At 33.6% G+C, this 20,011-nt stretch overlaps 1 protein-coding gene across 3 annotated transcripts in view; it reads right to left on the reverse strand.

The window, feature by feature from the left end:
* Window positions 1–270: 270 nt before the first annotated feature.
* Window positions 271–20,011, reverse strand: part of LOC120343000 (uncharacterized) — a 29,399-nt gene continuing 9,658 nt past the window's right edge. For 2 of the 3 annotated variants that reach the window (XM_039412063.2, XM_039412065.2), the window contains exons 3-8: window positions 10,380–10,417; window positions 8,524–10,182; window positions 5,852–5,996; window positions 5,326–5,528; window positions 4,781–4,900; window positions 271–1,922 (exon numbers count right to left, since the gene is read on the reverse strand). In XM_039412063.2, the coding sequence (XP_039267997.2) occupies window positions 1,057–1,922; window positions 4,781–4,900; window positions 5,326–5,528; window positions 5,852–5,996; window positions 8,524–9,808 (2,619 nt within the window). In that variant the 5' untranslated portion in view covers window positions 9,809–10,182; window positions 10,380–10,417 and the 3' untranslated portion in view covers window positions 271–1,056. Of the gene's footprint in view, window positions 1,923–4,780; window positions 4,901–5,325; window positions 5,529–5,851; window positions 5,997–8,523; window positions 10,183–10,379; window positions 10,418–12,045; window positions 12,163–20,011 lie in introns of those variants that run through there. The other variant, XM_039412064.2, reaches the window with a different exon arrangement.

Raw genomic sequence — 20,011 nt, forward strand, 5'->3', positions numbered from 1 at the left:
AGTAAATAGGGGTATTCTGTTTTATTGAAATTCCTATGGCTTACGCATATTTTACATATAAAATAGGAAGCAACAATATAGGTTGCATAATATAGCGATAAAACTATTATAATTTTTCGTAAAAATGTATATTTTTACCAAATAACTTTGATAACAAGATTCAAGGCGATTTACCAAACCATATAGATCAGTTCAGAAAAATTCCATATTCTCAGTGCTGATTATGGAAGCATTTTGTGTGCCTGTATACTAGCCTCTGCTGATATATCCCTGATCAAAACAAATAATTTTGCCGTCTCTTGGCTGTACACATTTATTTAGTATATAGATAAAATTGAAAATATGTTTAATTAGTCACTACGAAGCAGTGTTTTGAAGCTGGAAGTCGAACAATAAGGCAGGCAAGATGAAAACGTATAAGGAAGCCCCAGTAATATTGAACTATTGTCAACAAAAAAACTCTAAACAATTTTTTCTGAAGATAACGTGTCATGAAAAAATAGTAGAACAAAAGTTAATATAAGTAAATAGTTATAAATTATTCGTGTTTTGTGCAGAAAGTATATCTTTTCGTCTTATTGTTAAGAAAATTCAAAAATATATATTTCCAGAATTAATTGCTTACAATATTAGATCCCGTACATTGTAAAAACGTGTATAAACCAATTTTGGTTGCTTTGTTCAAGTAGTCCAGTAATATTGGAAAGATAAATTCATCATTTGCCATATTTATTTATCATTTACCACATTTTTGAATATATCTGGTACAAATACGTTAATTTATTTACTACGTAACATTATTTTGTTTGAATAACTTCTTTCAACCGTCTGGAAAAAATTGCACTTCTCAGATGGCCAATTGTCCCTGAAACCATTCGTCCACTAGATTAAGAATCTCATTAACGATACAACATACAATTATAAATTTACACAAATATTGAAGAGAGAAAGTTATCAAAATGAAATACATTGAAAACATCTAGAAACGCACAACTAGGTACATCAATAATACTTACGAGGAACTTATGTTAAGATACGTTAAATGACTAGTTCAGATTATAGATGGGTAAGACGGTTGTTTACATAGGCCTCGGCAACCTGCGATCTAGGACCGTTGCCGGATTTTGACCTTGAAAAATCGAGTGGGGAACTTTCGCTAGATCTGTAAATCCCGTTAACTAGAGGAGAACTTGCACCGTGATATGCGTCAGGCGGCAAGTTGCGAACGTTATTTGCAAACATGCGTTCAGCAAATCTTTGTTGGGCAAATTCTCGCGGAGAGCGATGCACGCAATCTGATAAGGATTCTAATGGATGATGAAATTGTGCATAACCGGCATGTTCAGAGCCGCGCAAGTGATTTGATTCTGCAAAAACGGGCTCATGGGCAGAATTCTTTGTTCTTTCATACATTCCATCTAAATATTGTTTGGGCATTGCAAATGATCCGCCATTAAAATGTGCTATTGTTGTTGCATTGTCTACTTCTCTTGAAAAAGACGGTAGTTGTGAAGTCATCGCTGCATCGTAACTTGAACGATTTCTAAAACGACGAGATTCAGTTTCCGGTAAATATTCTGTGGAGTTGTTTTTATTATGAATAACAGAAGATTCTTCATCTATTTCACTGACTTTTGTGGTTGGAGATGCTGCATGCGAAAGAAAACCACAGCCACTTTGGGATAATGGTTGGGTCTCGCTTCCACTGCTTGCAGTCGACCTCACACCCACTTCTGATCCAAAACCTCCTGACGAACGTCCATTTCCCGGAGATAGTGTACCCGTTGAAGACGATGATGATGGAGAAGCCATTCGACCTCCCGAGGAACCTTGTTGGTTAGGATTTGGATAAACTTTGTTGTTCACATCGAATGGGTGGGAGTTAGCTCGAGGCAAAGGTTGGCGAATCATATTCGAAGAATCTATGAATAAAAAGTTCTTCTATTTTGTACTGAACAGTTTCATTGTATAAATATATCGCAGTTCGGATGAATTAAAAAGAAAATTGAAGAAATAAAAGTGTAATTGGCTAATACTTCATATAGATTTCGTTATCTCAATCGATATTTAGTTGTATACAACCGAAGGATCTATCGATTTCGTTGTTTGGCATCATCTGTAATATGTACAAAACATTGCAACACATTTAAAAAGCATCATGACGCTCTAGAAACTTTCGGATTAGCTAGCTACATAGAATCTTCGACGCTGGGAAGTCTACACAAAACTAATTGACGGACACTGCCCTAAATCCCCGAAGCACGTTATTATGTGCATGTCAAAATTGCATATTTTTATTCTAGTCAATTTATCAATATGCTGTATGAGAATATAATCAAGCTCGTGAAAGGTCTCGTATTTAGAGCGTTATCTAATTTAAACATTTTTTTGGAATTGCTCGATGATAGGTTTAGTATCGCTGATAATAAAAATAATCTTCCAAAGTTGTTATTATGCTTGAGTATTTTGAAAGTAAGATTATTTGCTGTAAATTGAAACATAATTTCCACTAGGTGACAATGTAATTATTAGTATCATTTAAAAAATATCTTCAATAGAATCAATGATACGTTGAACTTTACGGATCGAAAATTTACCAAAACCAAGTTGAATAGGGTAATTCAACTGACAAAAAAATCGTTTGGACTCAAAATGTCATAATAATTTATCGTGCTGCTGTAAATGGAACCAACGCAGAGCAAATACCTGGATAGCTAGATCATAAATATATAATATTTTAACTTTGCGTTGCTTAAAGCATGTCGTATTGTTTGTTGAATGATTATGCTGAATATACTACATGAATTTCATAAATTTGAAAAGTCGAAGTTGCAAAAAATATCTTCTACAATTACATTATAAGAGTGCCTTACATTTTTTACTATTAAATGAAAAATGCTCAAACATATTTTTAGTGAAGCTGAAAGTAATACAAATGTTTGCTAAAATAACATACTGAAAGCAAAATTAAATTACTGTTTGGTTAATTTTTAGTTTTATTTATTTTAGTTGAATTCAATAGTTATTAGTATAAATTTTCAATCAATTCTTCCTAAACGAAAAGCAAAAATTAGGATGCATTCTGTAATCTCTGGCGCACTGATAAATATCAAACAACGCAAAATACAGATTGCATGAATGTTAGTTTTCTTGTATAAAACTTGAAGCATCAAAAAGATTTTCAAATAGTCACAAAAATAAAATTAATTTTTGTGCTGATTATCACTATATTATCGAAGCAATTTAATTTAAAGAAAAATTTAATTGAAACTTCTGGTTACTTTCATGATTGATAGATCAAAACATTTGGATTTCAATATTTTAATTCATTTTTGTGATATCGCACAAGCAGGGTGTTAGTTATTTTATCGGGATAAGATCATACCTTACCTATTATTTACGCTTTCATCATAGAATAAAATTGTTCAAAACATGATTCAATATATAAATAAATTTGTTACAATTTTTACATCTTCTAGGATTAAAGTATAAAAAATAATATGCACCTGCTATCTACAGGTCGACAAATACGGTTCAATTTCTTATGTTATAATAAAATATGGCATTTTCTTATATAATAAAAAGGAATTCATCCTTTATTTGACGTAAGACCAAATCAATCAGTGTGTCGTGTTGGTGCATTGAGCGTTCAATTGTTTGCATTGTCGACTGTCCAGATATTATACAATGACCGGATAGATCGGATATCAAACGTAACATTCTTGTAATGACGACCTCTGAACATACCTTATACCTTGAACAATGATGAGCAAGTGGACATATGCCTATTGTTCATTCAGTTTTGGAAAATATTTTATATTTATTCATTATCGACTATCTTAATCTGACATTTAAGTTCGTATGTTCTGGATTTGTTGCAACCCACAAAATTGCCTCATATTCAGTATTTTAGTTTTGAAACCAATTATGTGAGCAAACTACAAATATTCCAAATTCTCAAAAAACTTTAATTGATTGAAGTTAAAAAAATGAATTCAAATAAAAAAAATGTAAGGACTCTTAAATTCAGAAATAGCAAACAATATCAATAAAAGTGAGTTTACCGATGCAACATCATTGGATAATACGTCATGTTTATACTGCGACTGTAGGTGTGTGATGATCTGAGTTTTTTTATTCGACTTGATATAATATTTTTTAAATGTTTTATTTATCCTATTGTATAAACGTTTATTACAAAAGTCATAAATTAATTGTATCTCAAACAATATTTGCTGGAATCAGCATATTTCTTATATAAATATTTTTGTTTCGTATATTAAAAATACTGCCATTACGACAGAATGCTCTTTGTTTACCAAATGTTGAACGATACAAAATCAAGGTACTGAAAAAGTAATTAAACAGAGCACAAATAGTAATTTCAGTGGTTGGGAAAATCAAACCAACCGAGTCAATTTTCTGGATTCTTTTGTCAACGACGTTTTCGTGTGTTCACGCGCTATCATGTTTCGCTAAACAAATTGGGAACGATAGCTGGGGCAGTGATGAAAAAGGGACTTTGGCGAAATATAACTAATGGAACGGCAATTGGTCAAAATCTCATCACGTGGATTTGATCTATTCAAACGCACTACTAGCCGCCAATGCTTCGCTGATGGAGTGCACAGCTTTTCCGATATGCTTGGATCCCAACGTAAACATTGTTTTTAAAACTGAAACATTTGCCTTGTACTTTATCGTTCGTCACGGTTTATAAATACAAGATTAACTATATCTAAGCTGCTGTAGAGTTCTTATTTATATCTGCTATTTTTACCTTGATTAAAATGACTTGTTTGATGTCTGTGACCATGATAGCATCTTCCACCCGACGAGCAGTCCATTCCAGAGGGCAACATAGCAGTTCCTTCGACGTGATTTGAGCGAAATGGACTTTCTGAAAGGAAAAACAAAGAATATGTTTTGTAAACATGTAGAGCAGCAAGCACATCGTGTTAATTTCTGCAGCTCAAAGTCAACTACAAAATATGGCCCCAAGGGTCTATCCAACCGTATACAAAGTTAATCTATGACCCGTGCTATAAAAACTACTTCAATGCTGTACGCCACGAGAGACAGACTTCAAACATGGCTTGTCTTGCCCGCGCTATGCAACGGGAAGCGCTCGGTAACCTTAGTGCCACATAAATTGGTTTGTGCTTATTCAGCGAATTAGTTCATTAAGCCTGTATATTTCCAGTTCATTGACTGAACAAAAAGACAATCGTGTTTACTATGTTAGTGTTCTCTACACCTATATATATGAATTCTCAGTAATAATGCTACAATTTATATGTATTTATGCCTCGAAACTTAAGGTACCTTTCTGATGCATGTGTCCCGAATGAGAATAATGTCTGTGGTCATTACTTCTAGAGAATAAAGCTTCTGAATTCGTGTTTTGCGAGTGATGATGTTGGTGATAAAATGAACCTTCCAAGTGCAAAGAGTTCATGGGCATTATCTTCATCTTTTGGTCTTTTTTGTATTTCATGCGTCGATTTTGAAACCAAATTTTGATTTGCCTGTAATATATGATGAATTAATAATATGTTTTAAAACACAGTGAACTTTAAAGAAAAAGTTTAAATAAGAATACAAATCAGAAAAGTCATTAAAATATTATCCGATTGTCAGTTTAGAAAACATTCTAAAATAAATCACTTGGGTTTATAGATAAAAATAACATTAGTGTAAAAGCTATGTTCTGATATCCTAAGTAATTTCAATTTTGAAAAATTTCATATATTAAATGTTTTTTCCTTATACAAATATCTGTTTTACACAGCGATCACATAGATAAATATTTGAGGTCCAAATGTATTGAATCACTATATTATATATTCACCTTTCTGTTAAGTTTAACATTTGAGCCATTTCAATTCGACGAGGTCTACATAAATATCTATTGAAGTGAAACTCTTTTTCCAGTTCTACAAGTTGTGAGTTTGTGTACGCTGTTCTTTCACGCTTCGACGGTTTGTCACTGTTGTCTGTTTCAAATATATAAATCAGTTACTGATAGTTTATAACACACAATTCGTGCATGACCTCGGAAGGTATTGTAATCAGGAAATTCAGACCAAAAAGAAAAAAAAATAGAAAAATTCCTGAAATGACAGATCATTAAAGTTATTATTTTGGGCAAAAATTTACAACCTACATTTAAATACTTTCTATTTTTTTTTTGGAACGAAAATTCACTTGGCTTTAAAAAAGATAACACGTGTATCACACTTTATTACCATCCAATTATTAAATTCTTCATATTAGCGATTTTAACTGTTAACAAAAAATGTGGTATTGCTTTTATTATCTAACATTGTAAAACTTTTGAATCATTTTTGTTTCAAATGATTCTTACAGTGTTGACAAAATCTTCAAGCATGTTTTAATAGAATTAAGTATCACTAATAGTAAATTCATCAGAACTTACAAGTTTAGATTTACATTCAGAGTTTTTTCTCTTTTCGAAATATGAAACATCTTATTTTATTGGATAAAGTTGTGAACTTAATTTCAGTACTCCGATACTTCTTGAAATATTAAAAATATCTGTTTATCATATCATTGCATTTAATTGCGATTGCCTTGGGAAGGCCAGTTGGGCCCAAAAGTATTACTTATAAATAATAATAAAAAAAGATTGAATTGATTTGATGTTTCACTCATAAAAAGAACTCTTTCTTTTTTGACCTACAGCGTATTTCATTTCAAATACTTCAAATAAAATAATTTAAGAAAGCGTCAGAATTATTGCAAAACTTGCAGATATGGCATTTTAAACAAATCAATCGTTGTGGCTTAAAATTTTAGTAGGCAAATTTTTGGCACTTGTGACACATCACGACATAAATATGATACGATAATTTGCGGTGAGAGGATGACACCTTTTTACTTTGCAAATTAAGGAAGCTGTATCCGACACCTGTACAATGAGGACATTAATCATTCTGCCTGACAAATTTAACCATAACTACCAAGCCGTCGATGTTTCTATGTTTACACAATAGCGCTTAGCGAGAAGATAATGATGAGTACATGTATACGAATGGATTTTATACGAATTTTATTTCCTGTAATGTCGAAATAAGAGAGTTCAGATATTCAACTAATACACTTTATAGCGCGTTTACAGTCCACAAAAAGAATGCTTCATATTTGATCGATCATGTGAGAAAATTGGCAGAATTTTTGAAGGTCATTAGCACATCCGTTTATTTTTGTTTTTGATTAACCATCTCTTTTGAATCGTTTAGTAAAGCTTGTCCGTAAATCCGTCGATATTGAAGCTTCAAACACTAATCTTAATATATAAATACTTAGCGAGTGCAGACAGGTGTTCTAATTGTTTTTACCGACTGTGAGGTTGTATGGATCACATAAAACAAATAATTATACTCAAAATATGGGTTTTTTTACCGATCACGTTTAAACCACGAGACAAGAATAGGAATAAATTTTGAATTATATTTAATTCAAGCCCAAGGAATTAAGTTCAATGGTTCTCAATCTTTTCCTTTTGTAGCACATTTTCGTTGCACAAAATTCGATGACCCATTGAATGCTTCATGCAAGGGAAAAACTACAAGAAAAACGAAAAATTATTCCCTTCGCTTCACTAAATTTAACAATTAGAATGAAATTTACAAGTCAGTAGAAACAAAAACCGCATATTCATTCACTACAATTACACAAATGAGCTGAATTTTTCAATAACACATGCAGTTTTTAATCTATCTATGGCCCGCCTGAAAATGGCCCTGTGGCCAAGCAGTGAGCCATGGTACACTGGTTGAGAACCAGTGAGTAAGTTCATATAGGTATGTACGTGAAATAAATTCCAAACAAGCGAGGAAAATTTTTTTTTTTTATATAGTAAGGAGAAATAATGGTATGAAAAAGTCCACATCGACAAGTTGAAGTTGGTAAAAGTAGTTCTTCGAATTTAGCGAAAATATAATATTTTAATTTAACAACGTGGATTTCTGAACAACGCAAACAACTTCAGAATGAATTCAAATTCATGAGACCAGGTCTGATTGGGATAAGAAAATATTTAATCTGGAATAAACCTTACACTGCTTTATCTTAACTTGATGTTAGTATATCATTCTTTGTTTATATGTTGACTAGATTAAAATTTCATAATGGTTTTAGATATTGCTTTCATTAATTAAGCAATATAGAAATGGACAAAGAAAGACGCTATTTGATATTAAATATCCCACCAGTAAAATGACAAAAAATGTTTTTCCATTTTATCAGACCAAGGTAATATTTAAACTTGTTTATCAATTCAATTATTAAATTCCACACAGAATACTATTTAAAAATTACGGAGCATAGAGTATAAAATTGTACCATTTTTTTTGCCGTGTAAAATTTACTTCTGTTTATTGTAATTCAACCTATTCTAAAATTTCAAAAATTTATACATACTAATATTATATCTTGAGTTGACTCTCTGAGTCAACTGACTCTCTGAAAAACGACGCCAAAAATAATAAACTGACTTACTTGAAGCATTGCTGGATGTACTATGTTTTCGTCTAGCATTTTGCCGTGATTCTTTCATCCAGGGATAAATGTGTTTTGCGGTAGAGTTGCTGTCCTTGTGTTCGGAATTTATTTTATCTGACTCGCCATTTTTCTTTTTATTATGAGAACGATCGTCTTCGCCGAAAACGGTGGCCTCGTTTACCCGCACACTTTCCATATCATCATCGGTCTCGTGGTTGATGGCTTTCTGTGCACAGCTGACTAATTCATGATCATCAGCCTCAGATTTCTTATCGGTAGATTTTGACTGATGATGAAATTCTTTATTAGAGTTTAAATCCATGTCTACTGACATATTTGGGCCGGAGTTTATCGAGGCAGAAGGCATATTCCCCGATTCAAAACTGTCGTTTGCGCTTGATCTGCGCACGAAGCCTGAGTTCTGATCTGGAGACATTAAATCCTGAACTAACGATGACAGTCTTACCGAGGATATATCGGAACCTTGCGTCAACCTGGCCGTAGATTTGCCCACCTCTTTTAATAAGTTAAAATTTTGTTCTTCGCTAACAGTTCCTTCTTCCGGTACGTTTATTATTGTATTTGCCTTGTCCTGTTGAGAATCGTATTCTCCGACGCTTTGCTCAGGCTTTTGAACATGGCTCGTATGCCCAAAATTCGCCCGGGGGCTTAAGTTTTTGGCCTCGTCCGTAGCACCACTTCTGGAAGTCATGCGATTGCCAGCTTGCGTGTGAGACGCTACGCCATTTTCAATTCCTCTGACCTCGGCATTTACGTCGACACCACGTGACTTTGACTGCGTGGCTAGAGTGTTGCTACTTAGGCTTCCCCTTATATTGCTACTATATGTAGAATGATTTTCAATATACTGTTTATCTTTTTCGGGACTGCCAACATATCTGCTATGACCTTGCCTTTTTTCTTGTTGGTTCATTTCCGCATCACTTGGTGCAAAACTTATACTCGCATTCCTATTAACCTCAGTTCCAATTTCGCCTACAGAACTTATTCCTTGCATTGTACTAAGGTAAGTTTCTAACCCATCGCAATTTTGCTCCCCGGACTCAATACCGGAGTTTACATTGAGACAAAAATTATCGCTCAGATCATCGCGATGTGAGTCGAAGGCCGCCTTTGCTAATACCGTCAGACCCTGTTCAGTGGTTGAGCAGAATTCCGATGACAGAACATTCGAGCGTAGAGATGGGTTGTTGTTATTATCGTCTGACAAAACAGGGTCGACGCGTTTGTGGCCATCATACATATATTGATAGCTACACATATTATCTGGTTGTTGAAAGTTTTTGCTTTTGGTTGAACCTCTGATTATGCGTTTGCGTCGATGGACGATGAACCGTTTTTTGTAAGTTCACTAAGAAATTGTTTTTCGCAATCTGATCTTATTTCTTTGACCGTTGTTCCACACCGACGATTGATGGAAAGGTTTTTGCACACGATGTAGTCTTGCTTTATCTTCAACTGTATAAATCTTTGCAACTTTGGTGCTGGGATTCTGAGTTCTCTCACGTTTATTTGCTGCTAGACTTGCGTTAAACAATGTGGAAAAATCATTCTTATCGTTGATGTATTCTAATTCTAGTTGATGGTAGATGAGGTTCAATTGCTTCACTCTGGATTTAAATTTCTTTGCATGACCTGTTGATCAAAATAACAGAAATAAAATCAAGTATTTTACTCACCAGCAGCAGCTGGACATCGTGATTTCGTTTAGAACATATATTACAAATTGTCAATCCAACTTTACACGGTTCGACGGTAAACAAACAAAACATTTACTTGATTCGTAAGATAACATTATTCTAAAAACTTATCTGAATCGTATAGCTACGTACTTGCAGTGAATCTTTCAAAGTCTTGATCTTTAGACAGTCTGAATAATAAAAAAAACTCTTCTTAGTAAATCGGTGAAATTATGTCACTTCAAACTGGCAAAACATACAAGAACTGGATTGATTGCGATAGCTGATGACTACTGACTTTTGCGCGATTAATATCTCGACCGACAGATTTTTTTTTCGCAATCTCATCTGTGAATTTTTAATCACTCTCCAGACATTTCGTCGATACAAAAAGCACGAATTCCCATTTTTGAACAAAATAAGGCGCGGCTTTATGCCATTTGTGCCATTACGATACTAGTGATTTTCTACTTGTTTGATTTCTCCCCCGTCGTTCGGAAATAATCAAATATAAGATACAAAAATCAATGTTCATCATTCAGTACAGAGCAACAAATGTTGACGGGCGGTCCGCAACACCAAGAATACAAAATTGGATTATACCAAATGCTTTTGTACTCTTTAGAAAACAATGTAAATAAATTTGCATAATTCTATTAGGTCATGTTATTCGCTGTTTCAACCAGAATGTTCAGATCCTATTTTATCAAATTACTTTATGAGTCGTGGGGCGTCCAGGCGCCAAGCATAAATATGTCAGCATGTGTCCCTTTTCATTATATTGTATCGTCCCACTGGTGCTACACTATATATGTATAAGCATCGCGTTTTAACGGATGCTATCAACATATGGATTACGTAAGACACACCAGGACTTTTTTAATCATATTTTTTAAACGCTTTCAATATTATTTGTTCACTATCGATACTATTTAACATTGCTTGCCAGTGTTCAGTCAAAGCAACGCTAGCAAAATTATATGCAACGTCTTAAATTCATCAATCAAATTTGATAACGGAAGACTTCGTCGTCATTGGGTTATATATTTCCAAATCTTGTACTGATTATCATATTATTACGTTTTCATATTTGCATGTGTTGCATAACGAATTTATTGTTGATATCATGCGTGACCTCAGTGAGATGGTTTTTATGCGAGGCAATCAATAAATAATTTGCGAGTAAAAAAGTATTACGACAGAAAACTAATTTTTACGGTAGAATATATTGATAAAACTCGAATACTCAACATGAAAAGAAATATACAAATGTATGACTGATAACGAAGCATATTTTAATGTATACGATAATACCCTACACAAATAGATCAAATGGTAAATCAGGATTAATGGAATTTTGAAAAAAGAGGTTGCAGTCTATCGCTTTTGCAACCTAGGAATGGCAAAATATAGCGGAACTTTAAAAATCTGATAATTAGTAATTCTTTCCAGTCGTAATAGGCTTAATTACTAGAGGGGAACATACGTTTTTGACAAGCATAAACACGTTGATGCATTAGCTAGAGAGCGATGATGAAACAACATAATTGAGTGGGATCGGTGCTAAAATGAAACCACCTCACAAAAGGAGGACTTTCTCAATGTTCAATCAAGGACAAATTGAACAGACGAAGATTTGTACTTCTCATACAAAGCAGATGACATTCACTGAATTCAACAATTAGACTTTTGCGCTTTCTGTTAGGACGTATTTGGTTATTCACACTTAAATTTATGTCCTCGTTTGATTTAATTTTATTCACGCATTTGAATCCTTTTTTTTATAGTAAAAGACATAAAAAATGTTTTTTGAACTTACCGGTGATATTCCATCTTTGAGTTGCTCGTTACTTATTCCCAACAAAAAATGTTCAGCAATATTGTCTACGTATTATGTTAGTTTACAGTTTAGTAGTTAACTCATTTAGGACGTCTTTTCCAAAATGACAAATGTTTTAAACGACATTTCAGGATGATACCAAATATAAGGTAATTTTTTTTTCACAAGACAAACATACAGTATTGAAATTCATGAAACGTTTCCAAAACATGAGTCATACATGTACTACATGGCCATGAATACTAAGTAATAATTTGTAGCAACTTTTAAATTACATTAGTAAAATTTCACTATTTTTGGAACCGAGTGAACTATCCATCCGAATAACTCTATTATACACTGAACTCTAACGAAAATGAGGTTTTGTAATATTTTTTTACTTCATAGCACAATAGAAATTAAACTCATCCGTGTAATATTCAAGTCAAATACAATATCTAAAAACCACATTTTAATGACTGAGTCCTTATAAGACAAGCTATCCTATTTCTTGTTGAACGTGCCACCGACAAGTCAAGAAACAAAATGGCGAGAACTTGGCATTGGACATTTCATTATCCAACCGTTGAAAGCTGTATTTTCTGTCTGTGTTATCGCTCTACTGAACTGTGTGACAACTTGTTTGCAGATATTCACGTACTTCCTACGCATAACCTGGTTACCTCGTATCATTATTTTATTAAACCATATATGAACACGTATGCGACGAGAAAACTGGATAATTCCTTTTTAAATGTAAATGACAATTTGGATATGTACTTTCAAACGACAAGGCTTAAATAAAATAACATATAAGAAATTTTCTGAAGCCATTCATATAGTTTCAAGTCTGTTGAGTTTTTACTCTATCAATAGAAGATTGATTCAATAAACAACATATTTCACAAACTTATCATTGAGCTTTCTATTTAAAATTGTAATATACAAAACATGATATTTTTGAAATTATATTCTATCAGACTGAAGTACAAATAATAACTGCTGTGCCAAACGAAATTGAAGTATATACAGCACTCAAATAATTCAATTGTGACTCAAATTTGAGTTGAGCACTTGATACAACCAGACGGAAGGTGCGAAAAAGTTTTCAGCTTGCTCGTTGTCCACGTTCAAGGAGTTGTGATTTGAACATACTTGTTTCTCACATGCCCCAGATTGGGTTAGATTTTTACAAAGAGCAAAGACACAACTGTTTCACGGACGATTAACTAACTTGGCATTGGATTAACGGAAAGACAATCAAAACTGTATTGGAAAACAGTGGCTGGATAAACACGTGATAACTAGCAGTAAAAACGAAGCATTACCTGCTCATTGATCAAGAGAAAGACAAAGAAAGTCAGGCGTGGTAGTATCATGGTTCGATTCCTCGCCGTGTCACGACAAGGTCAGATCGTGACTTTTTTAATATTGGATCAGTGCCAGCAAAAGTAGAAATAATTTCAATTGACGTGGGGCGTTTGAATGTTGACGTGTATATATATACTTTACATTAACGAGTTATAGTTGACTTACCTATATTATAAATAAAATATTCTAACATAGCGCAGTTTTAGTCTTAGAGGTTTACGAATGTTCCACGCGTTACATATTGAGTACTATACGGATTTACTCTTCAGTGAAATTGTAATCCACTATGTTACTACCGTATGTCTCATCACAAATTGAGTGTATAATATCATCTCATGATAATTGATAATTTCTTCATTGATTCAGTTGTTTTGGGACATGTTGATAGAGCTAGTGTGATTAATTACTGATTGTAAACTTCGATGTTTTCACCCTGAAACGAACTTGCTCAAGAATGAGATCAAATTTCTAGTTATTTAAGGTTGGGCGGAAAAGTTGACGTCCCCGTTTTATATAAACAGTAACGCAATGCCACTGAGATGACACCACCAAAACGCCGATTTTACCCTATTCGTTTTAATCTCACGGGAAGCAAATTCGCGCCATCGTTCGTTAGATACAAACTGAGCAAAAGTTCTGGGAAAGTGAGCAGGCTTGCCAGATTTCTTTATCCTTATCACACTTAACGTTCCCACAATCTCACACATCACAAGTTTTACTAGCCTTGTTCTAACAGCCCAATGATAGGCGTAAACGCGAGGTCGTAGCCAACTATTAAATATTGGCTGATGTTGTAACAATCGTCATTGGAATCATTCCGAGATTAGAATATCTGACTTATATTTGTCCTGGTATGGCATATGAAATAATTTTTCAATAGCAATACGTTACTCAGCTGGGATATGCCGACGACTAATCAATCTTCAAATAGACAACGAGAGGTGATAAAATGTTGTTGATTGATTGATAACAGATACTACACGAAATTTGTTTTTATTAAATATCGTCGATTTGTTTTAAATGGTACAACGAGAATCTCTAATGTGTTCATTTTTATTACGAATTAAGCTACGAATTGATACTCAACGTAATTTTGAACGAACGATAAGAATTTCGGGAATTTCTACAAAGTTTAATCTGATTTCAAAGCTCTACTTATCAAGGTCGAATGAGTGGGGTGTTCTAACTAACATCTGGTAAATACCACGTCAACACTGCCGCTATATCAACGACGGCCACTTAGTGTTCTGTTTCAAAGGCACTAGATTTTGATTCAAAATTCGGTTTCAACAACATATGAATTTGCTAATTGGCACAACCTTTAGTTTATCCGGTTGTGAAAGCCTATTAAAATAGTTTTTTACATTCTTCTTCCCCTTCACAAATACACGATAACAGAAAGCCGATATCTAATTTTGATAGTCTTCACAACGCCTTGAATAAACCTAGTGTGACTGCAAAAGCCCCAATTTAAAAACAAACACTATAAAGTTTATATCTTACTATTCCTAGTTTATCCCACTGATTACATGCTCAGCAGTTGAATACTACTATTTCATTGTAAATTACCGCCGATTTCTGAGCCACTCGCGCTCAGCAAAATTAAAATTGTATACATGTTTACGGAGTTCATGAAGCATGCAAATTCAATTATAACCAAACTTTGAACTTAATTGGAAATGCATACATGGTATTTTTCGTTTTCGGTCTAGAAATTGTAATTATACCTATTTATAATCTATCATAGTTGTGTGGGTTGTTTTTGAAATTGGGTCATTTTTAAACGAAGCGGATATATGCTGTGCCAAGAGAACACGTTTTGAGGATTTTGCTATCGATAGTTTATTAGTAACTTGTCCCATGGGGATGAATTGGTATTTTTAGGAATCATGTGAAAGAAGTCACTGAAAGGTTGCTTTATTAGTTATATAATATGCCGCTGAAAGCACAAATTACTCCAGGGACAAAGCGTGTTGAAAGATCACAAGAAACAAATTTTATCGTGTAAAATGACGGACATGTTTTGAAAAAATGTACGCCCTATCTGTATTCAATAGTAGCCATCTTGAAAGAATAACAAAAGCTATCCAATGTCCGAGTGAAGCCACGGAGAGACTGGCAATATACTGCATATGATGGTATGTGGCAATATAAATATTTAAATAAATCGGCTACTGGACATGACATGACGGTCACGACACTCAATGACAACGACTGGTTATTTTAAAAAATTATTTTGAGTGGTGTCAACAAATACTCTGTTCAAATACCGGGATAAAAAATTCATAATCGTCTGCTGGTCAGTCAACAACCAATTATCTATGACCAGACAAAAATTAGTTAAGCGTGAATGACCAGACTTAGTTCGCCCACTGAACTACCAAATAGTCGATAGACAGATTGAAATATATCTCGGTTGGATTCAGTTCAACTCTTCTTGACCTCGACACAATTATGCATTTACTGATAGGAGCGCCTCAAATAATTTCTAACAACACGAGAAAGTGGGAACAGAGCGGATTCAACCTCTCGCTTTTTCACCAATTATTTACTCCATTTGTTCATCCATCATCTTAGAAGGGGACAGTCGGTCGCTGAAGTTGACCGCGCATTCTCTTCAATCATTTTGTGCCTGGCCTCCCACCGGTCAATAAGCTCTCTGCTTATATATATAGTTATCCGTGGTTGCAAAAAAACTGTGTGCTAACGGATTAGGAAGATTTAACACGATAGCATTTATTAGACTTAAACCACTTAGCCTGATAACGTAGCATAACTGTGAGGTTGAAATATATCAACTAGTGAAATAATTTTCATGTCGATAATCTGTACCCTTTTTTTCGTAAAGTCGTAACAAGACCAGTAGTATTTATGGAAAATACCGCAGGTTATTTTATTTGTTGCCAGATTTTGTATAATATGTTCCAAAATGCCAGAGCAATATTTTCTACTTTCACAAAACGCTATCAACAGACCCACTGGTCATTTATGATGAAGCGTTGTGGGAGCACCATTGTAGTAAATCTACTATCAAATTAAATGCTGAAATATTTTTGAACTTCGAGTTTCAATCAGATCGCTGAAATGAAACTAACGTATAAATTTAACCGCACCAATCGGAGATTGAACGTTCAACCATCTGGTTAATTCCACTATTTCGGTTAATATACTCTTATAACAAATTTTGCATCGAATTCTGCATTCTCAATCATTTATTCTCAAAAATGAACAAAATAAGTACTTATGCATTTATTTAGAATATGATTTTGGAAATTATTGCCTCCGGTATTATTAACTTTTTTTTTCTAATTTCCATCGAGGTCACATATTGTTTCAAAATTGAAGTTAACATATTTAAAATTCAAGATTTAAAAAGAATAGTTTTATCACACATTTAGTACGTCTAAAAATTTCTTTTCTGATTAACGAACGAATTATATTATTTTATTTAATCATGTAATAATATGACAAAACAGTCAATGTAACGCACGGTAGATACGATCATTGATTGATACTATGGAATTCAGGTCTTTTGGGTTATTCGGATCACACACATTATAATCAAATGGATCATAAATCTGTTTAATGCTCTTTCAGATGATTTTTTGAATATTTAATAGTGATTTTAAAATGAATATCGTGATATATAAAAATAAAATATTTTTGACAATTTCAATTACCTTGTTTACCTATGTAATTGGCGATTAGTCATTTGATATATATAGTAATTACCATGCATTATCTAGATTCTAGAAGTTACATCTTTTTTAACGCTTAGGACGGGTCACACGGAAAAACGCGTTTGCAAGCTAGTATATAGTTATTAGAAGTCAATCTCAATTTCGTCGCTAGCAAACGCTACTTCGATCAAGATCCGTTTGAATCTATATCATTTTGAAAAAATATTGAATAAGCAGATGGTTAGTGTTGTCTCCATGTCTACCGGTTTAAATAGTTTTCTACTATCAATATAATGAAATGGACTTTTGGAGGTTTGCCTCATTGTAGATTGGGATACATAACCTGTTTTACCCACCAAGACTAATGGATGAAGTCGAATAGTTAGTTATAAAGTTCAATTTCGCAAGAAAAACACGAGACTTGCAGATAACCGAGTGCGAATATTCAGCAATTACAAAAATTCGGCTCGTTCTTTTATTAAAGAACGCGAATATTTTCTGCAATTGAGTCTACCCCAAGAGTAAATATGTCGATTATAAAATAAGTGTTTAAATTCTGAAGTAATATTTACTAAAATGAGCCGATGACCTTATTAAATTACATTTAACTGCTTCTGTGGCAAAAATGACCTGATCGTGTTAAGATTTACACCCGAGGCGTAAACAACAAAGCCGAAAGCGCGATATGTCACCTCATGTGGACCAGGTGTCTACCATATGTCGTTGACTAAAAATCTTTGTTGTGGCCAGAGGCAAGACGATTTTGTACTAAACCAAAATATTTGTTATCGGCTTGATCTTGTCGCGGATACTTTGATTTATGGGCTGGGTTATTAAGAACAGCAAGCGCAGGTGTGCTGTTCTCGAATTATGTGTGGTAACGGTTTTTCCGCATAGAACGTGTTCAACATTTCTAATCGTACGTCAACTGATGCAAAATTGTTTAAAACGATGTATGGACTGAGATTAAAATAATTTGCGTCAGTTTTGAAAACAACAAACGATCTGACTGATTAACAAGTACAAATACAAAACATTTGTCAGCTTGGTGAACCAACAAGTTGTTTCGACTAAGATAATCCGATTACATGTTTCACAAATGGTCTATTGTATTGTAAAAAAATCGTCAAAAATGTTGATATGCGTGCAGCGAGATGCATGCATATTATGTAAAAATATACTTAAGAATCGAAAGGAAATTGAACATTCTATAAGTAAAAGCCGCATTATTAAATTACCATAAACTATTGGAAAAATAAACAAAATAACCCGATAAACATACAGTGTATGTAATTTTACATTTTCCAAATAATGGAAACCAATAACAAACGCGGCTCACTTCATAAATTGAACTGTTAATTCAACGCCGTACAAAAAACGGCAGCACGATTTTCCTGGTAGCAATCGATAAATGACGATTATTTAAACATAGTTATGCGTTTGATAAAATCTTTTAACATTATATGTCTTTAGTTAACGGATATACATTGACACAACAATCACCAAATGATAAAGTAGATGAATATTAAGAGGCAACGATCTCTTCACAACGGACGAGCAAACGAGCCAAAACTGACCAAATAAACAGAAATAAAACACAAGACAGGTCAAGAAAAGGACAAATCGTCGCTAAAGCAACAACCATAACTCGAATCGTTTCAATCGTTTACCATTAGTCATTCACCCCACAGTGCGCACGACGTGATACCATGATGGAAACGTGCTGTGTAAAAACAGCGACAAAATTCTGCAAGCTTTTACAAGTAATAAATATATCCATATGTCCGAAATATAATATATATGACCAATATCGTAGCATTTGTATCAATATCCGATTGTTAATAAACCTATTTTTTATTTGTTTAGTTTTGTCTTATACAAAGATCCAAAATGCTGCCACTATAAACCACCATAAGAAGAAAACAACTGACTGTGTCAGTCTACGCATCTCACTCTTCAATTTTTTCCGTAAAGGATTACAAAAAACAAAGCAAATCAATTTCATTTAACAATGCAAAGTCCTTATAGATTAACAACAAGACACGACATTTCATTAACTATTATATATTGAGTATCTAGCTTATTTTAAACTTTCACACAATTCTGTTTCAGACCGTTTTCTCGAATCTTATTTGAATCTTTATGCATTGTATGTTACAAATTGAATCTGCAGCAGAGATACATAACTTAAAGATTTCCAACCTTATTAAATTTTTATTTATTTTTCAATCAAATTAAGTTTCTCTTATAATCACGGGGAAAAATTTACTCGTCAAAGCTTTAAAAAAAAAACTATTTTGTTTTATACTACAAAACCCAGCGACCTTAAATCTTTCACATCCACGCTTTGACAGCGTAGAGTTTAAAAACTGATTTTTACTTTGCCGTCCCTGTCTTATAGCTATGGAAGTTATCGTAAAAACATAGTCATAAATCTGTGGACGTATATCGTCAGTGATATTAATAAGAAAACTTGCGGTGAAGTGTGATGTAGTGGGCCCATTTGTCGTTTTTGCGAGATTACCGTTTAAAATGGATTCGACTAATGGTCAAAACACTTATGGTGAGCTATTCAGTTCGGGAAGTATCGTTATGTCTAATACACGCACGTGTGGATATCGGTCTCAATGGCACAAAAATCATTTATCACTATCATTTTCAAATCAAGGACAGAATAGATAGAATCGCGGTGTTCACGGTTGTAGGATAATTTTTGAAAGCCACGCTGGTGTCATATGTCAGCACAGCTGTCCATAAATAAATGAAATCTTTACCGACCGCTCAGATCATCACGATTCATCATTTTTATTGATATACAAACCATGCTTTTATTGGATATTTCTAATACACTTTAACAAATAAAGTAAAAAGCGTGGACGCTATTGCGTGCATGTGGTTAATACGGTGGTTGGGGG

The sequence above is a fragment of the Styela clava genome, chromosome 3, assembly GCF_964204865.1.
Source record: "Styela clava chromosome 3, kaStyClav1.hap1.2, whole genome shotgun sequence".
Classification (NCBI taxonomy): Eukaryota; Metazoa; Chordata; class Ascidiacea; order Stolidobranchia; family Styelidae; genus Styela; species Styela clava.